Raw genomic sequence first — 22,135 nt, forward strand, 5'->3', positions numbered from 1 at the left:
TCCGCATGTGTGGTTCCCACTGTGGAGCATAGAGGAGGAGGTACTTCGCTGGTGACACTGTCAGTGATTTATTTAGAATTCAAGGCACGCGTAACCAACTTGGCTACCACAGCATTTTACAGTGATACGCCTTCCCATCTGGTTTGCGCTTAGTGGGACTATCATTTGTTTTTCAACAGGACAATGACCCAACACACCTCCAGGCTGTGTAAGGGCTATTTGACCAAGAAGGAGAGATATGGAGTGCTCCATCAGATGACCTGGCCTCCATAATCACCCGACCTCAACCCAGTTGAGATGGTTTGGGATGAGTTGGACCGTAGAGTGAAGGAAAAGCAGACAACAAGTGCTCAGCATATGTGGGATCTCCTTCAAGACTGTTGGAAAAGCATTCCAGGTGACTACATCATAAAGTTGCTCGAGAGAATGCCAAGAGTGTGCAAAGCTGTCATCACGGAAAAGGTTGGCTACTTTGAAGAATGATTTGTTTAACACTTTTTGGTTACCACATGATTCCATATGTGTTATTTCACTATTTCACTCTTCACTATTATTCTACAATATAGAAAATAGCCAAAATAAAGAAAACTCTTGAATGAGTAGGTGTGGCCAAAAACGTTTGACTGGACTGCACATATGTCAGATCTTCCCAAGGAGACGTCCTGTAGTGGACCAGCTACCACCGGCCTGATGAGAGACAAATTAAACGAGGGGTTAATACAATAGTAAGAGGGGAGCTGTAACCTATAACACACCTCGTTTCTTATCCTCAGGACTTTAAATGGCCCCACAAACCGCAAACCCAGCTTCCGGCAGGGCAGGCAGAGGCAGGTTTGGCGTAGTGAGCCAGACCCGGTCCCCCGGTGCGAACACGGGGGCCTCACTATGGTGGCGATCAGCGCTCACCTTCTGTCGCCCACCGGCCCGTTTAAGGGATTCCTGGACATCTCTCCAGGTCTCCTTTGAGCGCTGCACCCAATCCTCCACCGCAGGAGCCTCGGTCTGACTCTGATGCCACGGTACCAGGACCGGCTGATAGCCCAACACGCACTGAAACGGCGACAGGTTCGTGGAGGAGTGGCGAAGTGAATTCTGGGCCATCTTGGCCCATGGGACGAACCTCACCCACTCCCCAGGCCGGTCCTGGCAATACGACCTCAGAAACCTGCCCACATCCTGGTTCACTCTCTCCACCTGCCCATTGCTATCGGGGTGAAAACCAGAGGTCATGCTGATCGAACCCCCAGACGCTCCATGAACGCCTTCCAAACCTGGGAAGTGAACTGGGGACCCGATCAGAAACTATATCCTCAGGCACCCCGTAGTGCCGGAAGACGTGTGTAAACAGGGCCTCCGCAGTCTGTAGGGCCGTAGGGAGACCGGGCAAAGGGAGGAGACGGCAGGACTTAGAGAACCAATCCACAACGACCAGGATCGTAGTGTTCCCCTGTGATGGAGGAAGATCGGTAAGAAAGTCCAGACAGGTGTGACCAAGGCCGCTGTGGAAAGGAGAGGGGCTGTAACTTCCCTCTGGGCAGGTGTCTAGGAGCCTTACACTGAGCACACACCGAACAGGAGGAAAGATAAACCCTCACATTCTTAGCCAAGGTGGGCTCCAGTACTTCCCCCTAAGAGCCCGCACTGTCCTCTCAATCCCCAGATGACCAAAGGAGGGTAGCGTGTGGGCCCACCTGATCAATCTATCACGAACACCAAGCGGGACGTACCTCCGACCCGCTGGACACTGAGGTGGAGGAGGTCCTAACCGAGACGCCCGCTCGATGTCCGCTTCCACCTCCCATAACACCGGTGCCACCAGACAAGAGGCTGGAAGTATGGGGGTGGGATCTATGGACTGCTCCTCGGTATCATTGAGAGGGGACAGTGCGTCGGCCTTCGCGTTATGGGAACTTGGTCTGTAAGAGAAAGTGAAGTGAAATCTGGTAAAAAAAACATCGCCCACCTTGCCTGACGATTATTCAGTCTCCTCGCCGCCCGGAGGTACTCCAGATTACGGTGGTCAGTCCAGATGGTCCTAAATGTGGTTTTCCACTCATCTCAATCCCGGATTCGCACCAAGTTATACCCGCTCCTAAGATCCAGGTTTGTGAAGAAGCGTGCTCCGTGGAATGACTCCACCGCCATGGCGATGAGAGGTAGCGGGTAACTGAACCCCACTGTGATGGAATTTAGACCTCTATAGTCAATGCATGGACGCAGACCTCCCTCCTTCTTCTTCACAAAAATGAAACTCGAGGAGACAGGTGATGTGGAGGGCCGAATGTACCCCTGTACCAGAGATTCGGTGACATGTGTCTCCATAGCCACCGTCTCCTCCTGTGACAGGGGATACACATGACTCCTGGGAAGTGCGGCGTTCACCTGGAGGTTTAACGCACAATCCTCCAGTCGATGTAGTGGTAATAGGGTCGCTCTTTTTATGGGGGGGGGGGATCAACCCTGACCCTAACGGACTATCTAGGGCGTGCACGGGGAAGGGCGTGCACAGGGAAGGGCGTGCACGGGGAAGGCTTGGTCTATCTGCACCAAGGGAATCCCTAACTTCCACGTGAAACCGCGGTCCATAAAACTCCCCGCTGCGCCTGAATCGACTAGCGCCTTATGCTGGGAATGAGGGGAAAACTCAGGAAAGGAAATCAACACATACATTTGACCAACAGGGGGCTCTGGGTGAGCCGGGTGCTGACTCACCTGAGGTGTGCGAGCCGTGCTCTGCCTGCCCTCTCGACTCCCAGACGCTCCTCCAGCACCGGTCAGCAGTGTGTCCTCTCCGACCACAACTGGTGCAGGAGGTGGCTCCACCTCCGGTGGCCCTTGCAGCAGCACCCCCTAACTCCATGGGTGTCGGAGCAGAAGTGCTGGAACAAACAGACCCTGATCAAGACGCCCGCGAGCAGCCAGCAAGTTGTCCAGCCTGATGGACATGTCTATTAGCTGGTCCAGTGTGAGAGTGGTGTCACGACAGGCTAGCTCCCTGCGGACGTCCTCCTGCAGGCTACACCTATAATGGTCCATCAGGGCCCTGTCATTCCACCCCGTGCCGGCAGCCAGGGTCCGGAACTCCAGCGCGAAATCCTGTATACTCCTCGTCTCCTGCCTTAAGTGAAACAGCCGTTCACCCGCAGCTCTGCCTTCTGGTGGGTGATCAAACACCGCCCGGAAGCGGCGGGTGAACTCTGGGTAATGGTCCCTCGCCGAGTCCGGGCCCTCCCAGACCGCGTTGGCCCACTCCAGGGCTTTACCCGAAAGGCAGGAGACGAGGACATTGACACTCTCTTCTCCCGAGGGGGTCGGGTGATCGGTCGCCAGGTAAAGCTCCAGCTGGAGCAGGAACCCCTTACACCCGGCAGCCGTCCCATTGTAGTCCCTCGGGAGAGCTAGCCGAATCCTGCTGGGTCCGGACGCCGCCGGAAAAGGTGTTGTTGCAGGCTGGCGAGTGGCTGAAGATGATGTAGGGAGGCCGCTCCTTTCCCATCTCTCCATTCTCACTAACACCTGATCCATAGCTGTCCCCAAACGGTGTGATACCGCCGTGTGCTGTTGAACACGTTCCTCCATGGACGGGGTGGGCGCGTCCGCTCCTGCTGTCTCCATGATTTAGGGTGCAGGATTCTGTCAGATCTCCCCAAGGGGATGTGGGTGTGGAGTCAGGCACAGGAGAAACAAGTAGCCACGAAACCCCACTCAGACACAGCCCAGGGAAAAACCACCTGTTAAACATGAACTGATGAAAACGAAACCCAAACTCACTGATAGTCAAACGAAAACAATTCCGCACAAAACCCCAAGGGAAATGTTGAGATAAATACCCCCCCTAATTAACCAAAATGAAACCAGGTGAAACACAAAACAGACATAACCAAAAGAAAAGGAAAAAGGACCGGTGGAAGCTAGTAGACCGGTGACGACGACCGCCGAGCGCCGCCCGAACAGGGAGAGGAGCCACCTTCGGTGGAAGTCATGACAGTATTTATTTTACTGACAAATTCAATCAATCAATCAATCCAAACTGTGAAGCAGCCAATTGATGAATGGAAAGAGACATCTGTTACAAAATACCAAAAAGTTTAATGCCATTCGGAGATTGTCAAGCCAAGCCTTCGATACTAGGTAAGCCTACAAGGTAGGGAGGGATATATTTTCTGTTTGTCAAGATTGACATGGTCTATTTATTGTGGTGTTAAAAACGCAGAACATGATATTAAAGTGCTATCCACTTTTATAAACACAGTTATGTTATTTGTGGTCATAAACATTATTTTCATTTAATTATATGGGGGGAGGGTGTTCAATTTATTTTACGGTATAAGGGGAGTCATGTCAAAATATTTTAAACTTTGGGGAGGGGTATGCATTTTTTTTATGACACTGAGTTGGACCAGCCCCTCCCACCCAGTAAATTTAGATACATCACTAACAGAAACAGTAGGTAACATATTTATTTTAAGGATAGGTAGCTATAAAAATGTCCAAACAAAACCATTTCTACCCGACATATAGATTATATACATCGGGACAGAAGAGCACCCACCACAGAAGGTGTGTGACCTCCAGGTTCGTATGGTGACCCCCAGGGCTTGGCAGGCTAAGGCGTAGGCCTGAATGGCCTGACAGAGGGTGGTAATGTTGTCCTTGTTGTTGCACATGTCGTAGACACAACTATAGACAAAGGCCGTTGGGTCCACCACTGCCCTGCAGTCCCTGAAAGGCCCGTCCGTCTTGTTGATGATTCCACAGTAGTCCGGGCGGAAGTAGAACGCCTCGGTCAATGGTTCACAGACACTGCAGTTCTGGGCACAGCCGTCTGTGCAGCGCCAGTCAGCGTCCTCCGCCCGCCAGCTGCCACCCAGCGCCACTACGCTCTCGGCCAGCGAGCCGTCGGGCAGCACAGGGTCGTCGGCAGGGTTGTCGTTATAGTTACCGCACAGGCCGCATGTGTTGTTGAAGTAGGAGCTGGGCAGGGAAATGGAGGCGTAGTGCTGCCCATCGTAGGTCACCAGGAGGCCGAAGTCGGTCTCCAGGGCGACGGCCATGCCCGACTGGTAGACTCTGACTGCACCTAGCTGGAGTTGGACTGGCAGTGTCTTCATCAGTCCATCCACCTTGAAAAGGAGAGGTAGGAGATTCAGGGCAGATTATGCAGGACAGTACCACATAAACACCTTATTAGATTAGATAGCCCAGCTAACAATTCTAGAGAAAGATAACTTTTTGTAATGTTACCTGTAATGTTCCCCAGATGTTTGAGTGTCCAGTTTTCTGTTAGTTAGGGGAACATTCTATGTATGTTAGCAAAAACCTCCTGAGAACCTATTTAGCATGTTTTGGCAAACATTCCCTAAATGTCAAACATAACTTACACAGAACATGGTTGCCATGTGCTCAGAACATAATATATGCATTTTCTAGACATGTTTCGTGGGAATATTTCAAGAAAATGTCTTTGTATTAGTTGTCAGGACTTCACCTGATGATCCCAAAGAAACGTTCACAATTCACATTACACATTTCGCCTTGTTACTGTTGCTGAGCCCGTCAAGGCCCTGATTGGTGAACCACTGATCCATTCACAGCTCTTTGTCTATTGACAATGTTCGGGACACAGTGATTTCAAATTACATATTTGACACTCTTTGAAAAACATGATTATACTGTGCATGTTCAATTATACAGTCATTATTATTCAGCATGTCCTCACCTCGGAATTTGAAGTCACAACCTCTTGGTTCACGGCATTCTGATATTTATGCTACGCCACCATGTCTGTGTCAGTTACAGTTAATCTGAATATTCTCTCATCATTTATTTGATGTACTTATTTCAGCAATGTTAGGGCTTTCTATATAGTGATCTATTGTTGGTGGGGCATTTTACCTGGTTTTAATGTTACTCCTCAATCACTATGATCAATAAAATGGTTTTTCTTGAGTGCACTTTAAGAGATTTACTTCAAAGTGCATTTCAAGCAGACGATGGAGAGATGCTCATGTAACGGAGTTAAGAACATGCCTTAACCTCAATCCACAGCTAGCTTGAAAAAATTTGTGCTCAAGGGGTAATCCTTCAGGTTCCCATCTTTCATTGAGAAACACATTTTTATTAGATCAATTACAGGTGCTGCAAATGTTGCCAAATAATGACATTAACATACTGCTAATAATGTGAGTGTGACTCCCCTAGCAGGTCACAAACCCAGGCCACAAGCACCAATGACGAATGCCCTAACCACTGTCCCAATAAGGGTTAACCCGAGAGCAGGTGCTTATTGGGCCAGTATAGTCTGGCACTGTCCAGAAACAAACCCTAACATCGTCTTCCTAGGCACACAAGAAAAACTGGTTTAAAAAAAAATCATAATTGCGAATCAAGAGTAACATTAAAACAAGGTTATATGCCCCACCAACATTAGAAAACTATATAAAAGCCCTAATATTTCTGAAATAAGTCAATCAAATGAATTAAGAGAGAATAGTCCGATAACACAGACATGGTGACGTAGCAGATACTGTACATCAGAAGGCTGTGAACCAAGAGGTTGTGAGTTCAAATCCGAGGTGAGGACATGCTGAATAATAATTACTGTATAAATGAACATGCACAATATAATCATGTTTTTCATAGTGGGTCAAATATGTAAGTTGTAAGCCCTGTGTGCGTGTTCCGAAAATGGTCAACAGATATAGAACAGTGAATGGATCAGAGCCTTGATGGGCTCGGCCACAGTAACAAAGGGTGCTGTGTAATAATTAAACAATTGGGTTTCTTTGGGACCATCAAGCGACGTCCTGACAGCTGATACACAGGAATGTTCATGAAAGGTGTCTAAAACAATATCTTATATTCTGAGAACATGTCAACCATGTTCTTTGTATGTTTGGTGGGACATTGATGGAATATTCCTATGAAAACTTTAGGTAACGTCCGAATGAATCTCTTGGAGAGCGGTACACAGGATCTGCTGGTCTTACCTGTCAAACTACATGACCAGACCACTGTTATGTACCTAGCCTCCCAAAGGCACAACATCTGACCTATAACCATCTGACCTATTGTTTATGTTCTTTGTATGTTTGGTGGGACATTGATGGAATATTCCTATGAAAACTTTAGGTAACGTCCGAATGAATCTCTTGGAGAGCGGTACACAGGATCTGCTGGTCTTACCTGTCAAACTACATGACCAGACCACTGTTATGTACCTAGCCTCCCAAAGGCACAACATCTGACCTATAACCATCTGACCTATGGCAAACTGACAAGACTGTGTTAGCCCACTGAGCTAAAACCTAGACATTCCTACATATTTGTCCTCCTTGGAAGTGCTGCTCTGCTCACCTGTATTGTGCCCTGGCTGCCCTTAGGCAGGATGACTCTGTGGTCGTACACCTCCACAGTGACATCTCTCAGCCAGGACACAGAGGCCACGCCGCGGTTCTCATTCTTGGCCTCCACGCTGAAGAAGGGCAGGCCAGCCACCTCCCAGCAGGGCCGAGCTAACAGGTAGGAGCAGGTGCCCTGGAAGTGGTAGAGGAAGCCATCAAAGGTGTGGTAGTGAGGGTCGCCGAAAACCACACAGGTGCTGGTGCGCGTAGACTGGCAGTAGAAGGCACCCTCCTTCTGCTCACAAGTTTCCAGCTGGCTGCACGGCGCCTCCCGGCAGAGCACCTCGTTGTCCATGTCCAGGCAGCGGCACCGCTGGGAGCACTGGTCGGACAGCCAGAAGATCTCACCGCGCCGATAGAACCGCCCTAGGAGAAGATATGGACAACGAGATATGATATGGGTCTCCCCAGCCATGATGTTTTTTTAATAAGGGGACTCATGCTGTGTTATGAGGAGAGTGATTCAAGTTTACAGAAACTGTCTACATGGACTTGACTAGTACCTAGACAATTGAACCTAGACATTTGACCAGTGTGTCAAGTCTTTGTTATGTTATACATTTTGCCCACCATTGTAACTGCAGCCATTGGCAGGGTCTATCAGGGCAGTGTCTACACGGAAGACCCACCGGCCAGGCAGGTTTACATTGGTCGTCCTCTCGATTTCAACCACGGCATTGGAACGGGACCCAGGTAGGTTGAGGAAGTTACCGATTTCTCCTCCATTAAAACCTGACTGGAGAGGGGAGAGATTGGGAAAAGGCAAGTGAGGAGGTTATCACTTTCATAGAGGTGGGAGGCATCAAGATTGGTGTGCTGTATTTTAGCTATATCTGGGAGGTTGTGATTGGTCTGACATGTTTTAAGGGTGGTATATGGGGCACCATGAGTGGGCTGATGTGTTTTAGGGGTGGTTTATGGGGCATCATGATTGAACTGATGTGTTTTAGAGGTGGTAAGTGGGGCGTTGAGATTGAGGGGATTCAATTAAGCTATGACTGTCACGTGACCGGGTGAGGAAGGTGCGCCCTGCACAAATCGAATGGTAATCTGTGCTGCTCTGTCATATTGTCAACAATGCAGAATGGTGCATCTATTTCCCATAAAATATAGATTCAAATTTTCAAACTAGTTATCATTGGGAAGTCAGATAAAGCATTTTTTTAAATCAAAAGCAATCCATTTTGCATGTGAAAACACAGAATCTTACTTATTACTCCACGCGCTTAACGGGGCACCTGGCTCACACGGAGGGAGGCAGTCCGGTTCCAAATCAAATGCAATCGACGCTAACCCGGTTCACCCGGGGCATGCCAGAGGCATTAATCGAATCCCCTCATTGGTTTGATGTGTGTCAGGGGTGGTATATGTAGGTTATCATGATCTGACTACCTGTGCTGTGCTACCACCTAAACCAGTCAGAGGGTCTCCTCCACTGGCTGTGCCTGTGCTCCAGTTGATCTCTCCATAGTTGAACATGGAAAAGCATGACAGACCGTCCGATATCAACACAACCTGAAATGTGTTCACCTATAGAGAGGTGAGAATGTGCAAGCATATGGTAAGTTCAATAGTGAGACAAAACAAAAATTCACCACCTGGCAGAATTGACCTTTTAACCGAAACAAACAACCCCTATTAGACTAAACAAATACTTACAGAGAATTTCAAAGAGATTTCAACTTGAGACGACTACATATGAAAAGTTACTCTCAGTTCTGCACAAGCATCACACAGAGACACATGATTAAAAACATTTATTGTAGGATAAATGGTTCTACCAGTGGCCATCGTCCGCATGCATGCAGGTGTTTTGTGTGTGGAGCATATAGCAGCCTGGGATTCGTGATTGTGGTTATTTTACCGGGGTGGTCTGACTGCCTCCGTAGAAGGTGACCTGGTGCCAGGTTGTGATGAAGATCCAGGTGGCTGTGAAGGTGGGCATGTTCTTAAAGTACTTGCGGATTTCTTGTGTGGCCCGCTCCAGTAGCTCTGGGTCTGTGCTCTCACGGTAGTACACGTCTCCGCGGATGCCGTTGTGCACGTCTGCCCATAGTGGGGCAATGAAGGATCTGCTGTCACTCAGGGGGAAGGCCTCGGGGGTGAACTGGCTCACCTGTACTTCGAAGGAGATCACACCGTTGTTGTTGACCTGCAGAGATAGAGAGAGAAAGGGAGGCACGGTTAGATGGATGATATGGTGGATCAACATTTCTCTCTTATGAGTTGGGGATATTTACTGGTATTGAAGGAATGAAGGGGTAAATGGGAACTTACATAGATGGAGCGGTAGGGGTTATTGAAAAAAATGAATGGCATGAGTATAATTATTTCAGTGGAACTCCCATCATCCATCTTGGGTGTCTCCAGATCTTGGTAGGTAGGCCCATAGGGGTACATGATCTCCTGAGAAAGAGCTGAATGAAGGGGAAGACAACTGCCGTAACAGATCGAGCAAAGAATGGGGAACAACTGTTCATAAACATATAGACTACTCATGTAATCTGATACATTTTGGTGATTTCAATCAAGATAAGAATAAAGTCATGCTTGTTTAACCAGAAAGAAAGGGAAAATAACGTATGTCTTCTAAACATACACAACTTTCAACCTTTCGTAATGGTCTATAACACAATGATCCTCGAGCAATTTGCTCTGATCTTATATCTCTAGATAAGATTCAGAATCAGAATCGGAGCCACGTCCCTCACCTTCTCTCTGAGAAAAGAAGCTGAAGAGGTGGAAGAGAATAACTGGAGTGCCTGGTTTGATCATTCTAGATGGAGGAAATAGACAGATTGAAGTAAGGCCACTGAGGACAATGAGAGTGAGAATAATTCATTGAGGGCAAGGCATTTAATGAGAGGGATTCAGAAAGGTGTTGTTGATTCAGTTTTCTGATTGTTTCAAAGCCATAGACCCACAAAACCTCATGAACCACATCACCAGCAACTTGAACCATATCTCTTCTAGGAGGCTGATACCAAAGTGACTCACAGAGACAACTCCTCATTAAAAAAAGCATTTAACAATAGCACTGGGGAGCGAGAGACAACTGGCCAGCCGGTCGACGATGACACGTAACTTCTTTAAGATCAGTCTCCCAGGTCTCCCGTGGGGGTACCCCCGCCCTTCTCTCTGCCATAGTGGCCCATTAGAGGAGCCTTGAAAAGGCCCCATTATGGGTTCAGGAACAATGTGTCAGGATCACATTTACCTTGCGGTCCCGTGTGAGTGGACCAAGCTAGGAACCCTGCGGGCCAACCCAAGCCGCTCCAGCGTCTCCTTGTCTGAGGAAGGAAGCTAGGCCTGGGACCTCATTACCATGTCTGTTTAGGAGCCATGCCTTGTTGGCTAAAGAGAGGGCAGCGTAAACAGTGGAGCACTAATGGCTTTAATTGAGCTGGCTTGAATTGCCAGGGTCCTTACTTTGGCCCTCGTTGGTGCCTGGCTTGGCAGGCTTTCTACTGCCAAATTATACTGAAATAAATATCAATTGCAACAATTTCAAAGATTTTACTGAGTTACATTCTCTGTCAAAACCTATTAATACAACAGTAGCTAAGATGGGGAGAAGTCTGTCCATAATAAAGCACTGCTCTGCCATCTTAACAACACTATCAACAAGGCAGGTCCTTCAGGCCCTAGTTTTGTTGCACCTGGACTACTGTTCAGTAGTGTGGTAAGGTGCCACAAAGAGGGACTTAGGAAAATGACAAGTTGCTCAGAACAGGGCAGCACGGCTGGCCCTTAAATGTACACCCACAGCTAACACTAATAATATGCATGTCAATCAGAAGTGTTGACAAACTGAATGTACTGAGTTGTCTGTTTTAACTACTAGCACACAGCTCGGACACCCATGCATACCCCACAAATCAAATCAAATTTGATTTGTCACATACACATGGTTAGCAGATGTTAATACGAGTGTAGCGAAATGCTTGTGACATGCCACCAGAGGAAATTTTGTATTGTAGATATGCAGTGGTGTAATAATGATATATGATGTACTGTTTTATCTTTTGTTTTATATGTAAGTGCCTTAATGTGCCATGGCAGCAGCTAATGGGGATTCCTAATAAATATAAATGGGTACTATGTCTGGTGAGTATACAGGCCATGGAAGAACTGGGGCATTTTCAGCTTCCAGGAACTGTGTACAGATCCTTGCAACTTGGGACCTTGCATTATTATGCTGAAACATGAGTTGATAGTGGTGGATGAATGGGCCTCAGGATCCCATCACGGTATCTCTGTGCATTCAAAATGCTATTGATAAAATGCAATTATGTTCGTTGTCCGTAGCTTATGCCTGCCTGTACCATAACCCCACCACCATCATGGGGCACTCTGTTAATTAACAACGTTGACATCAGCAAACCGTTCGTCCACACGACGTCATACACGTGGTCTGCAGTTGTGAGGCCTGTTGAACGTACTGCCAAATTCTCTAAAATGTGTAATGGAATTTTAATGTTTGTGCTTTTCTGATAACACATTTCTGTGTTATATTCATGTGCTGTTCTAATAACCCATTTCTGTGTTCATGCAAGTGACTGATTTAACAAATCCTCACTTATCAGTATCTGCAATTTGGCAGAATGCCCAGACCTTGTTCTGAGAACAAACTAAAGATATCTCAGTTTCAAGTTCTCAGCTTAGAGAGAAGAAGTCTCGTGAGCTATTGGTCTGTCACATGTTACAAACCAGTATTGGTCGGTCACATGAATGAAACAAAACGGTAATGATTCATTAATTAAATCATGCAAAAATAACTTGTCTGTGCATAGCCGTATATAAGACAACTCCTGGGTCTGCCCAGGAAGAGCTCGTGATTGACATGTGTACTATGGTGCATTGAGTTGGTTGGAACCAAATAAAGGATGATTAATTTAAGATTGACTTCGAATGTCCCAGTGTAAGTATTTCCACGACAAATGACATTGGAGGCAGCTTATGGTAGAGATATTAACATTAATTTCTCCGGCATCATCTCTGGTGGACATTCCTGCAGTCAGCATGCCAATTGAACGCTCCCTCAAAACTTGAGACATCTGTGGCATTGTGTTGTGTGACAATTCTACACATTTTATATTGGCCTTTTATTGTCCCCAGCACAAGGTGCACCTGTGTAATGGTCATGCTGTTTATTCAGCTTCTTGACATGGATTAATTATATTGATGAAGGAGAAACGCTAACGAACATGGATGTAAACAAATGTGTGCACAAAATGTGAGAGAAATAAGCTTTTTGTGCACCTGGAAAATTTCTGGGAACTTTTATTTCAGCACATGAAACATGGGACCAAAACTTTACATGTTTCATTTATACATTCTATACTGAACAAATGTACTGCCAAGTTGATCCAAGGGACAAGACCTGATCTAATTCAAAGCAGCATTTTATTGAATGGTAGTAGAATGTTAACCATTAATTTATCATAAATTGAATGTAAAAATAAAGCTTACATTTGCATGCTGTCCAGAGCTCTAAAAGAAATAAATGTGTAGCACTGGTGCTCCCAACATATAAAAGTTAGGAGCACAACATAATATCTAGAATAATTTAAAATGTTTATTGACTGAAATGTAACATAAATCAAATAACATTTTTGGTATGCAGATGTTATAGCGAGTGTAGCGAAATGCTTGTGCTACTAGTTCTGACAGTGCAGAAATATCTAACATGTAATCTAACAATTCCACAACAACTACCTAATATACACAGATCTAAGTAAAGGAATGGAATAAGAATATTTTCATATAAATATTTGGATGAGCAATGACAGAGGCATAGGCAAGATGCAACAGATGGTATAAAATACAGTATATACATATGACATGAGTAATGCAAGATAGGTAAAAATTATTAAAGTGCCATTATTAAACTGACCAGTGATCAATTTATTAAAGTGGCCAATGATTTCAAGTCTGTATGTCGGCAGCAGCCTCTATGTGTTAATGATGGCTGTTTAACAGTCTGATGGCCTTGAGATAGAAGCTGTTTTTCAGTGTCTTGGTCCCAGCTTTGATGCACCTGTCCTGACCTCGCCTTCTGGATGGTAGCAGGGCGAACAGGCAGTGGCTCGGGTGGTTGATGTCCTTGATGATCTTTTTGGCCTTCCTGTGACATCGGGTGCTGTGGGTGTCCCGGAGAGGCGGGTAGTTTGCCCCTGGTAATGCGTTGGGCAGACCGCACCACCCTCTGGAGCGTCTTGCGGTTGCGGGCGGTGCAGTTCCCATATCAGGCGGCGATACAGCCCTACAAGATGCTTCAATTCTGCATCTGTAAAATTTGTGAGGATTTTAGGTGACAAACCAAATATCTTTAGCATCCTGAGGTTGAAGAGGCACTGTTTGTGCATTCTTTATCAGACTGTCTGTGTGGATGGACCATTTCAGTTTGTCCGTGATGTGTATGCCGAGGAACTTCAAGCTTTCCCCCTTCTCCACTGCTGTCCCATCGATGTGGATAGGGGGGTGTTCCCACTGCTGTTTCCTGAAGTCCACAATCATCTCCTTTGTTTTGTTGACGTTGAGCGAGAGGTAATTTTCCTGACACCACACTCCGAGTGCCCTCACATCCTCTCACATCCTCACATCCTCTCGTCGTTGTTGGTAATCAAGCTCACTACTGTTGTGTCATCTGCAAACTTGATGATTGAGTTGGAGACGTGCATGGCCACCAGTCATGAGTGAACAGGGAGTACAGGAGGGGGCTGAACACGCACTCTTGTGGGGCCCCAGTGTTGAGGATCAGCGAAGGGGAGTTGTTGTTTCCTACCTTCACCACCTGGGGGTGGGCCCGTCAGGAAGTCCAGGACCCAATTGCACAGGGCAGTTGAGACCCAGGGCCTCAAGCTTAATGATGAGCTTGGAGAGTACTATGGTTTTGAATGCTGAGCTATAGTCAATGAACAGCATTCTTACATAGGTATTCTTCTTGTCCAGATGGGAGAGGAGAGTGTGCAGTGTTATGGCAATTGCATCGTCTGTGGACCTATTGGGGCGGTAAGCAAATTGAACTGGGTCTAGGGTGACAGGTAAGGTGGATGTGATATGATCCTTGACTAGCTTACTCACATCGAACATGGAGATGGAGAACCCACAGTCCTTGGTAGCGGGCCATGTCAATGGCACTCAATTATTCTCAAAGCTTGCGAAGAATGTGCAAAGTTTGTCTAGAAGCAAGACAACGGTGTCCGTGTCCGTGGCCTGGTTTTCTTTTTATAGTCCGTGATTGTCTGTAGACCCTGCCACATACGTCCTGTGTCTGAGCCAATGGATTGCGACTCCACTTTGTCTCTATACTGACATTTTGCTTGTTTGTTTGCCTCGGAGGGAATAACTACACTTTGTATTCAGCCTTAATCTCAAATCACCTTTCCATGGATAAATGAGGTGGTTCATACTTTCAGTTTCGCGTGAATGCTACCATCTATCCACGGTTTCTGGACAGGGTAGGTTTCAATAGTCACAATGGGTACTACATCTCCTATATACTTCCTTATAAACTCAGTCACCATATCCGTGTATGTGTCTAGATTATTTTCGCAAGCTACCCGGAACATATCCCAGTCTACGTGAACCCAACAATCCTGGAGCGTGGATTCCGATTGGTCAGACCAACATTGATTAGGTCTACGCACGTGTACTTCCTGTTTATGTTTCTGCCTATAGGAAGGGAGGAGCAAGATGGAGTCGTGGTCATATTTGCTGGGGGAGGGCCTTGTAAGCATTCTGGAATATTTGAATAGAAATGTTCGAGAGTCTTAGCAGCGCAAGTAGTACAGTCAATATATTTATAGAACTTCGGCAGCCTAGTCCTTAAATTTGCTTTATTAAAATCCCCAGCTACAATAAATGCCTCAGGATACGTGGTTTCCAGTTTGCATAAAGTCCACACAATCTCCCATAATGACAAAGTGAACACATTTTTTTAATGTTTTTGCATGTTTATTGGAAATGATAGACAGATATAAATATATTTGATTTGATAAATTATATATATATAGCCCTTCTTACATCAGCTGATATATCAAAGTGCAGTACAGAAACCAAGCCTAAAATCCCAAACAGCAAGCACGGTGGCTAGGAAAAACTCCCAAGAAAGGCCAACACCTAGGAAGAAACCTAGAGAGGAACCAGGCTATGAGGGGTGGCCAGTCCTCTTCTGGCTGTGCCGGGTGAAGATTATAACAGAACATGGCCAAGATGTTCAAATGTTCATAAATAACCAGCATGGTCAAATAATAATAATCACAGTAGTTGTCGAGGGTGCAACAAGTCAGCACCTCAGGAGTAAATGTCAGTTGGCTTTTCATAGCAGATCATTGAGAGTATCTCTACTGCTCCTGCTGAGAGTTGAAAACAGCAGGTCTGGGACATAGGTATTCATCCCCTGAGTCAATCATTTGTAGTAGCACCTTGGCGGCGATTACAGCTTTGAATCGTCTTGAATGTGTCTGTATCAGCTGTATCAGGATTTTCTCCCATTTTTCCTTGCAGATTTTCTTTAACTCGGTTAAGTTAGATGTGGAGTGGCGGTAAACAGCAATCTTCAAGTCTTTCCACAGGTTTTCAATGGGATTCCAGTCTGGGCTTTGGCTGGGCTACTCAAAGACTTTCACATTCTTGTTCTGAAGCCATTCCAAAATTGCTTTGGCTGTATGCTTGGGGTCAATGTGCTGTTGGAATGTAAATATTCACCCCCAGTTTAAGGTGGTTTACATGCTGAAGCAGGTTCTCATCAAGGATTGGCTCCATTCATTGTTCCCTCTATCCTTAGTTTCCCAGTCCCTGCTGCTGAAAAGCATCCCCATAGCATGATACTGCCACCACTATGCTTCACGGTAGGAATGGTGTTGGATGTGTGATGAGTTGTGCCTGGTTTGTGTACCTCAAGAGACTGGTGTATGACTGGTGGTGTTTCTATACTGCATGCGCAGTAGCAGAGTTTGCCAAACAAAAGATCACCCGATTGATACATATCATCATGGTATCACATGGCCATATCTCCATATTACAGAGCATGTTTACGGAAGATAGGGGGGACCACCTTTGCTAATTAGCTATCTAGCATGCTCTGAACACCTGTGTGTAATGGAAGAAAGCTGCCAGAAACGTGTAGGCACTGAAAAATACTGTCGGCTACAACTGTGACCGCCAGTTAAAACAGTGTACAGTAAGTGTGTATTTTGCAGTTGTGAAATTATTTTGATGTGATATGAAAGTAGAGGGCTTTATGTTTCTAGAACCGTAATGCAATTGAGAATCGATTCACGTTTAGATATTTGGCTGTTTTGTTTGCCAGAGCCAGTCTACATATGAAAATAGCATATAAGGTCCTTGGACCGGAGTAACGTTAGGCTCCATAAGAGCACATCTTGGGCTAAGGCATTCACATGCATTATGTCGTCAGAAAGTTGCAAGAAATACATATCACTGATGCATTCTTCAATATTCTTTAAATGTAGGCTTTGGATTGAACAAATCTGCGCACCCATTTTAATTTAGGCAAATATGAAAATGGTTATATTTCCAAAAGTATAGATCGAATCAAATATCCTTTGACAAGCAGTCTAAGTTGGGATGGTCTGAACATCTCCATTTTGGTATGGTGTTGATAGCTTAAACGGTGTAGAAGGAAATAGGTGTAGAATTTGGAATTGTTTTACCATTTGAGTCTATGGGCTTTTCTTTGTCATTGAATTGGGAGCTCATTTAAATATTGCTATTGTTCAAAAAGTATAAATGCTATCAAAATATTTTCTCAAGCAATCCGAGTTGGGGTAGTCTATTTTTTTTAAATTGGTTTTGTGTTTACAGCTTAAACCGTTTAAGCATGATGTATGTAAACACCTTTGATCTTTGATCTGTACGGGGGTGGTGTGTGTCTGTGAGACTTGGGGGAAATGGCCATTGCAATTTGGGGTACAAAAGGCCTATTGTGACTGTGATCAGTTTTGCGGATTGGTTAGGAGGGGTGGTGGGCCATGGTATAACCAGTTTGATGGGTGGGTTGTAGTCTGTTCAGAAAACCTTAAACCTTTAAGTTTAAAATGTTGTTTTAGTGTAAACCAGAGATGTGACTTTAAAATGATGCCAATCATTGTTATTTTATTTGTAAACAGAGAAAACACTCCTTATATTCAAAATGACAAGAAAGGTGTTTCACAGGAGAGACTAGGGTCCTTCAGCGAGAGTGAATTTCAGGATGAGAGCTTTCTGAAATACTACATTTCTTGTGGTGGTTGTATTGTATAAAAAACTAATAATAATATAATTTATTTCTACTTCTGTCTGTGTCTGTGTCTGTGTGTGTGTGTGTGGACATGTTTAACTATACCTGTGACCTATTGGGGACATTTTGTTAGTCCCCAGAAGGTAAAATGCTATATCTAGGGGGGCTTAGGGTTAAAGTATAATTAGTGTTAGAATTAGGTTTAGAAGTTAGTGTAACATTATCCTCAACGTGATCTCTGAGGAATGTGATGTGAATTAATTATCTCTTCCAAATCTACACGGCCATCTCTTTAATGCGTGTACAGTATTCAGCCTGATGGTAAATTGTGTTCAGGTGCCAAGGTTAGTGGACCCTGGTGAGAGGGGGCCATTGTTCAGTCATCGCCCTGTCGTCATGCTTTGTCAACACAGAGATTACCACAACCCCTATTTTCACTCCTTCAGTTCCCCCACACGTTATCTGACAGGCATTTACTCCATAATGTTTCAACAGAACAATTGAGATAAAGCCTGGGGACTGCACTGAGGGTTGTAACAAAAAAGGGCTCTTATAGTGGTGTAAACACAACCCCTCTGGGGCCACAATCCAGTGCCCTAAACTTCTGACTGTATCAGGAGGAGTCTACTCTAGCTACAACAAATAGAACAGAAAACAACTGTAGAAAATCATCCAATTCATGCCAATTACATCTAGCAGAACATTCAAATAATGCAGCATTATTGCCATGCATCTTCAATACATAAATAGATTAAGGACTGTTGGCTAATGCTCCTGAGATACGAAATGACAGACTGATAAACTTCTAAATTACAACATTAGCACATACATGTTGTCAAGTCAAAAACTATAGTGTCGGATGCTCAGCAGTAGGCATTATTAGAACCTGCAACATCAAATCGTAATACAGTATTAACTAATGACACAGAGATGACATTCTAAGACCAAATGCCAAGGATGGCACTGTCATCTTCCCTATGCGATATCACCATACACATGTTCATAAAGCAGTATGAAGTCCTTTTTGCTCTCATGTCCTGTTTTCCTAAGAGCTGAACTGGGTGAGGCTATAAACTGTCATGAAACCTTAAATACAACATGAATACCAGTAACAAGGATAATCCACCATGTTAGGAATTTCTGTAATATCTTTAAAAAAACGATGAAATTCCAAGGATAAACGAGTTTGAACATACACCTGTCCGGGAGTCAGATTCAGATGCAGCTCACCTGTCCATCAATTTGGTGATGCACGTGTTGGAGGGAAAGGGAGAGAGGAGAGAGACAGAAAGAGAGCTAGAGGACGAGGTAGATAGATGGACCACTCACCTGTCTTCAGGACACGGACATTTAACCCCTCACCACTCTCACCAGCCTTCCTCCAGTACACAGATGTGTTTTATCCAACTGGGAACCATCCACAGAGTTTAAAAGAAGTGAAGAGAGGCCTGGAAAAAGACGGAGGGGTGGCAGTAGTTATGGTGAAAATGGGAGGGGAGGAGGGGGGGGGTGGACGTCCAAACAGAGGGGCGCTTCTCGTTCACTTCCAGCAGGATTACCGGTACTGTTAAAATGGAAGTCCCAGAAAACAGCCAAAATCCTTGCCTAGGGCATGCAATGGATATCGAAAGGAACAGGAAGAAAGAGATTCCTTGTATGAGAGGGGCGGCAAAAGTGTAAGCCCCTGCCAAAGCTCTGGAAGGAACTTTACTAAAAGAGGCAGGTGCAAATTTTTACCAGGGATAGTGTTCAACTTAATCTGAGATCAAAGTAGTAGGTAGGGAGGGGGACTTTGAGTGGGCAGAGAGGGAGAGGGAAAGTGAGGGAGAGCAAATGAGATATCCTGGAAATGAGGGCAGAAAGACTACACAAGCAAAGGCAAATTATTGAAACCAAACCTTATTCCCCTCCAATCATGGAAGACAAAACAGTTACAACAAAGATGATTTCGGACATAGATGCCAGCCCCTTGGATTGAGTCCTGATTCCTCCCCTCAGCCCTGTCCGTGTCTCTGTATGACTAAAGCTTTCCACCTGAGAAGCTCAGACCCAGCCAAATGTTTTAAATGTTTTATTTCACCTTTATTTAACCAGGTAGGCCAGTTGAGAACAAGTTCTCATTTACAACTGTGACCTGGCCAAGATAAAGCAAAGCAGTACGACAAAAACAACAACAGTTACACATGGGATAAACAAATGTACAGTCAATAAAACAATAGAAAAGTATATATATAAATATATACAGTGTGTGCAAATGTAGTAAGATTAGAGAGGCAAGGCAATAAATAGGCCACAGTGGCGAAATAATTACAATGTAGCATTAACACTGGAGTGATAGATGTGCAGATGATGATGTGCAAATGGAGATACTGGGGTGCAAAACAGCAAAAAAATAACAATATGGGGATGAGGTAGTTGGGTGGGAAATTTACAGATGGGCTGTGTACAGTGATCGGTAAGCTGCTCTGGCAGCTGATGCTTATAGTTAGTGAGGGAGATATAAGTCTCCAGCTTCAGTGACCTTTGCAATTCGTTCCAGTCATTGGCAGCAGAGAACTGTAAGGAAAGATGACCAAAGGAGGTGTTGGCTTTGGGGATGACCAGTGAAATATACCTGCTGGAGCACGTGCTATGGTGGGTGTTGCTATGGTGACCAATGAGCTGAGATAAGGTGGGGCTTTACCTAGCAAAGACTTATAGATGACCTGGAGCCAATGGGTTTGGCAACGAATATGTAGCGAGGGCCAGCCAATGAGAGCATACAGGTAACAGTGGTGGGTAGTATATGGGGCTTTAGTAACAAAACAGATGGCACTGTGATAGACTACATCCAATTTGTTGAGTAGAGTGTTTGAGATTATTTTGTAAATGACATCGCCTAAGTCAAGGATCAGTAGGATAGTCAGTTTTACGAGGGTATGTTTGGCAGCATGAGTGAAGGATGCTTTGTTGCAAAATAGAAAGCTGATTCTAGATTTAATTTGGGATTGGAGATGCTTAATGTGAGTCTGGAAGGAGAGTTTACAGTCTAACCAGACACCTAGGTATTTGTAGTTGTCCACATATTCTAAGTCAGAAGTGATGCTAGTCGGGCGGGCAGGTGTGGGCAGCGATCGGTTGAAGAGCATGCATTTAGTTTTACTGGCATTTAAGAGCAGTTGAAGGCCACGGAAGGAGTGTTGTATGGCATTAAAGCTTGTTTGGAGGTTTGTTAACACAGTGTCTAAAGGGCCAGATGTATACAGAATGGTGTCGTCTGCGTAGAGGTGGATCAGAGAATCACCAGCAGCAAGAGCGACATCATTGATATACACAGAGAAAAGACTCAGCCCGAGAATTGAACCCTGTGGCACCCCCATAGAGACTTCCAGAGGTCCGGACAACAGGCCCTCTGATTTGACACACTGAACTCGATCTAAGAAGTAGTTGATGAACCAAGCGAGGCAGTTATCTAAGGAACCAAGGTTATTGAGTCTGCCGATAAGAATGCGGCGATTCACAGAGTCAAAAGCCTTGGCCAGGTCAATGAAGACGGATGCACAGTACTGTCTTTTATCGATGGCGGTTATGATATAATTTAGGACCTTGAGCGTGGCTGAAGTGCACCTATGACCAGCTCGGAAACCAGATTGCATAGCGGAGAAGGTACGGTGGGATTCGAAGCGGTCCGTGATCTGTTTGTTAACTTGGCTTTTGAAGACCTTAGAAAAGGCAGGGCAGGATGGATATAGGTCTGTAACAGTTTGAGTCTAGACTGTCTCCCCCTTTGAAGAGGGGGATGACCGCGGCAGCTTTCCAATCTTTAGGGATCTCAGACAATACGAAAGAGAGGTTGAACAGGCTAGTAATAGGGGTTGCAACAATTTCGGCTGAAAATTTTAGAAAGAGAGGGTCCAGATTGTCTAGCCCAGCTGATTTGTCGGGGTCCAGATTTTGCAGCTCTTTCAGAACATCAGCTAATTGCGGGGGATTGGGCAAGTTGCTGCGGGGTTGCAGAGCTGTTGGCCGGGGTAGGGGTAGCCAGATGGAAAGCATGGCCAGCCATAGAAAAATGCTTATTGAAATTCTCGATTATCGCAGATTTATCGGTGGTGACAGTGTTTCCTAGCGTCAGTGCAGTGGGCAGCTGGGAGGAGGTGCTCTTATTCTTCATTCTTCATATACAGTGTCCCAAAACTGTTTGGAATTAGTGCTACAGGATGTAAATGTCTGTTTGAAAAAGCTAGCCTTTGCTTTCCAAACTGACTGTGTATATTGGTTCCTGACTGCCCTGAAAAGTTGCATATCGAGGGGGCTATTCGATGCTAATGCAGTATGCCACAGGATGTTTTTGTGCTGGTCAAGGGCAGTCAAGTCAAGAGTGAACCAGGAGCTGTGTCTGTTCTTAGTTCTACATTTTTTGAATGGGGCATGCTTATTTAAGATGGTGAGGAAAGCACTTTTAAAGAACAACCAGGCAACTTCTACTGACAGGATAAGGTCATTT

At 45.3% G+C, this 22,135-nt stretch overlaps 1 protein-coding gene across 1 annotated transcript in view; it reads right to left on the bottom strand.

Moving 5' to 3' along the window:
* The window catches only part of LOC112259138 (alpha-tectorin-like), a 78,180-nt gene that overhangs the window by 31,305 nt on the left and 24,740 nt on the right, over positions 1–22,135 (bottom strand). The window contains exons 8-16 of the mRNA XM_042327857.1: positions 11,973–12,017; positions 9,681–9,840; positions 9,268–9,555; positions 8,796–8,933; positions 7,974–8,139; positions 7,357–7,769; positions 4,480–5,123; positions 3,363–3,770; positions 1,728–1,916 (exon numbers count right to left, since the gene is read on the bottom strand). Of these exons, the coding sequence (XP_042183791.1) occupies positions 1,728–1,916; positions 3,363–3,770; positions 4,480–5,123; positions 7,357–7,769; positions 7,974–8,139; positions 8,796–8,933; positions 9,268–9,555; positions 9,681–9,840; positions 11,973–12,017 (2,451 nt within the window). The remainder of the gene's footprint in view (positions 1–1,727; positions 1,917–3,362; positions 3,771–4,479; positions 5,124–7,356; positions 7,770–7,973; positions 8,140–8,795; positions 8,934–9,267; positions 9,556–9,680; positions 9,841–11,972; positions 12,018–22,135) is intronic.

Source organism: Oncorhynchus tshawytscha, linkage group LG09 (genome assembly GCF_018296145.1).
Source record: "Oncorhynchus tshawytscha isolate Ot180627B linkage group LG09, Otsh_v2.0, whole genome shotgun sequence".
Classification (NCBI taxonomy): Eukaryota; Metazoa; Chordata; class Actinopteri; order Salmoniformes; family Salmonidae; genus Oncorhynchus; species Oncorhynchus tshawytscha.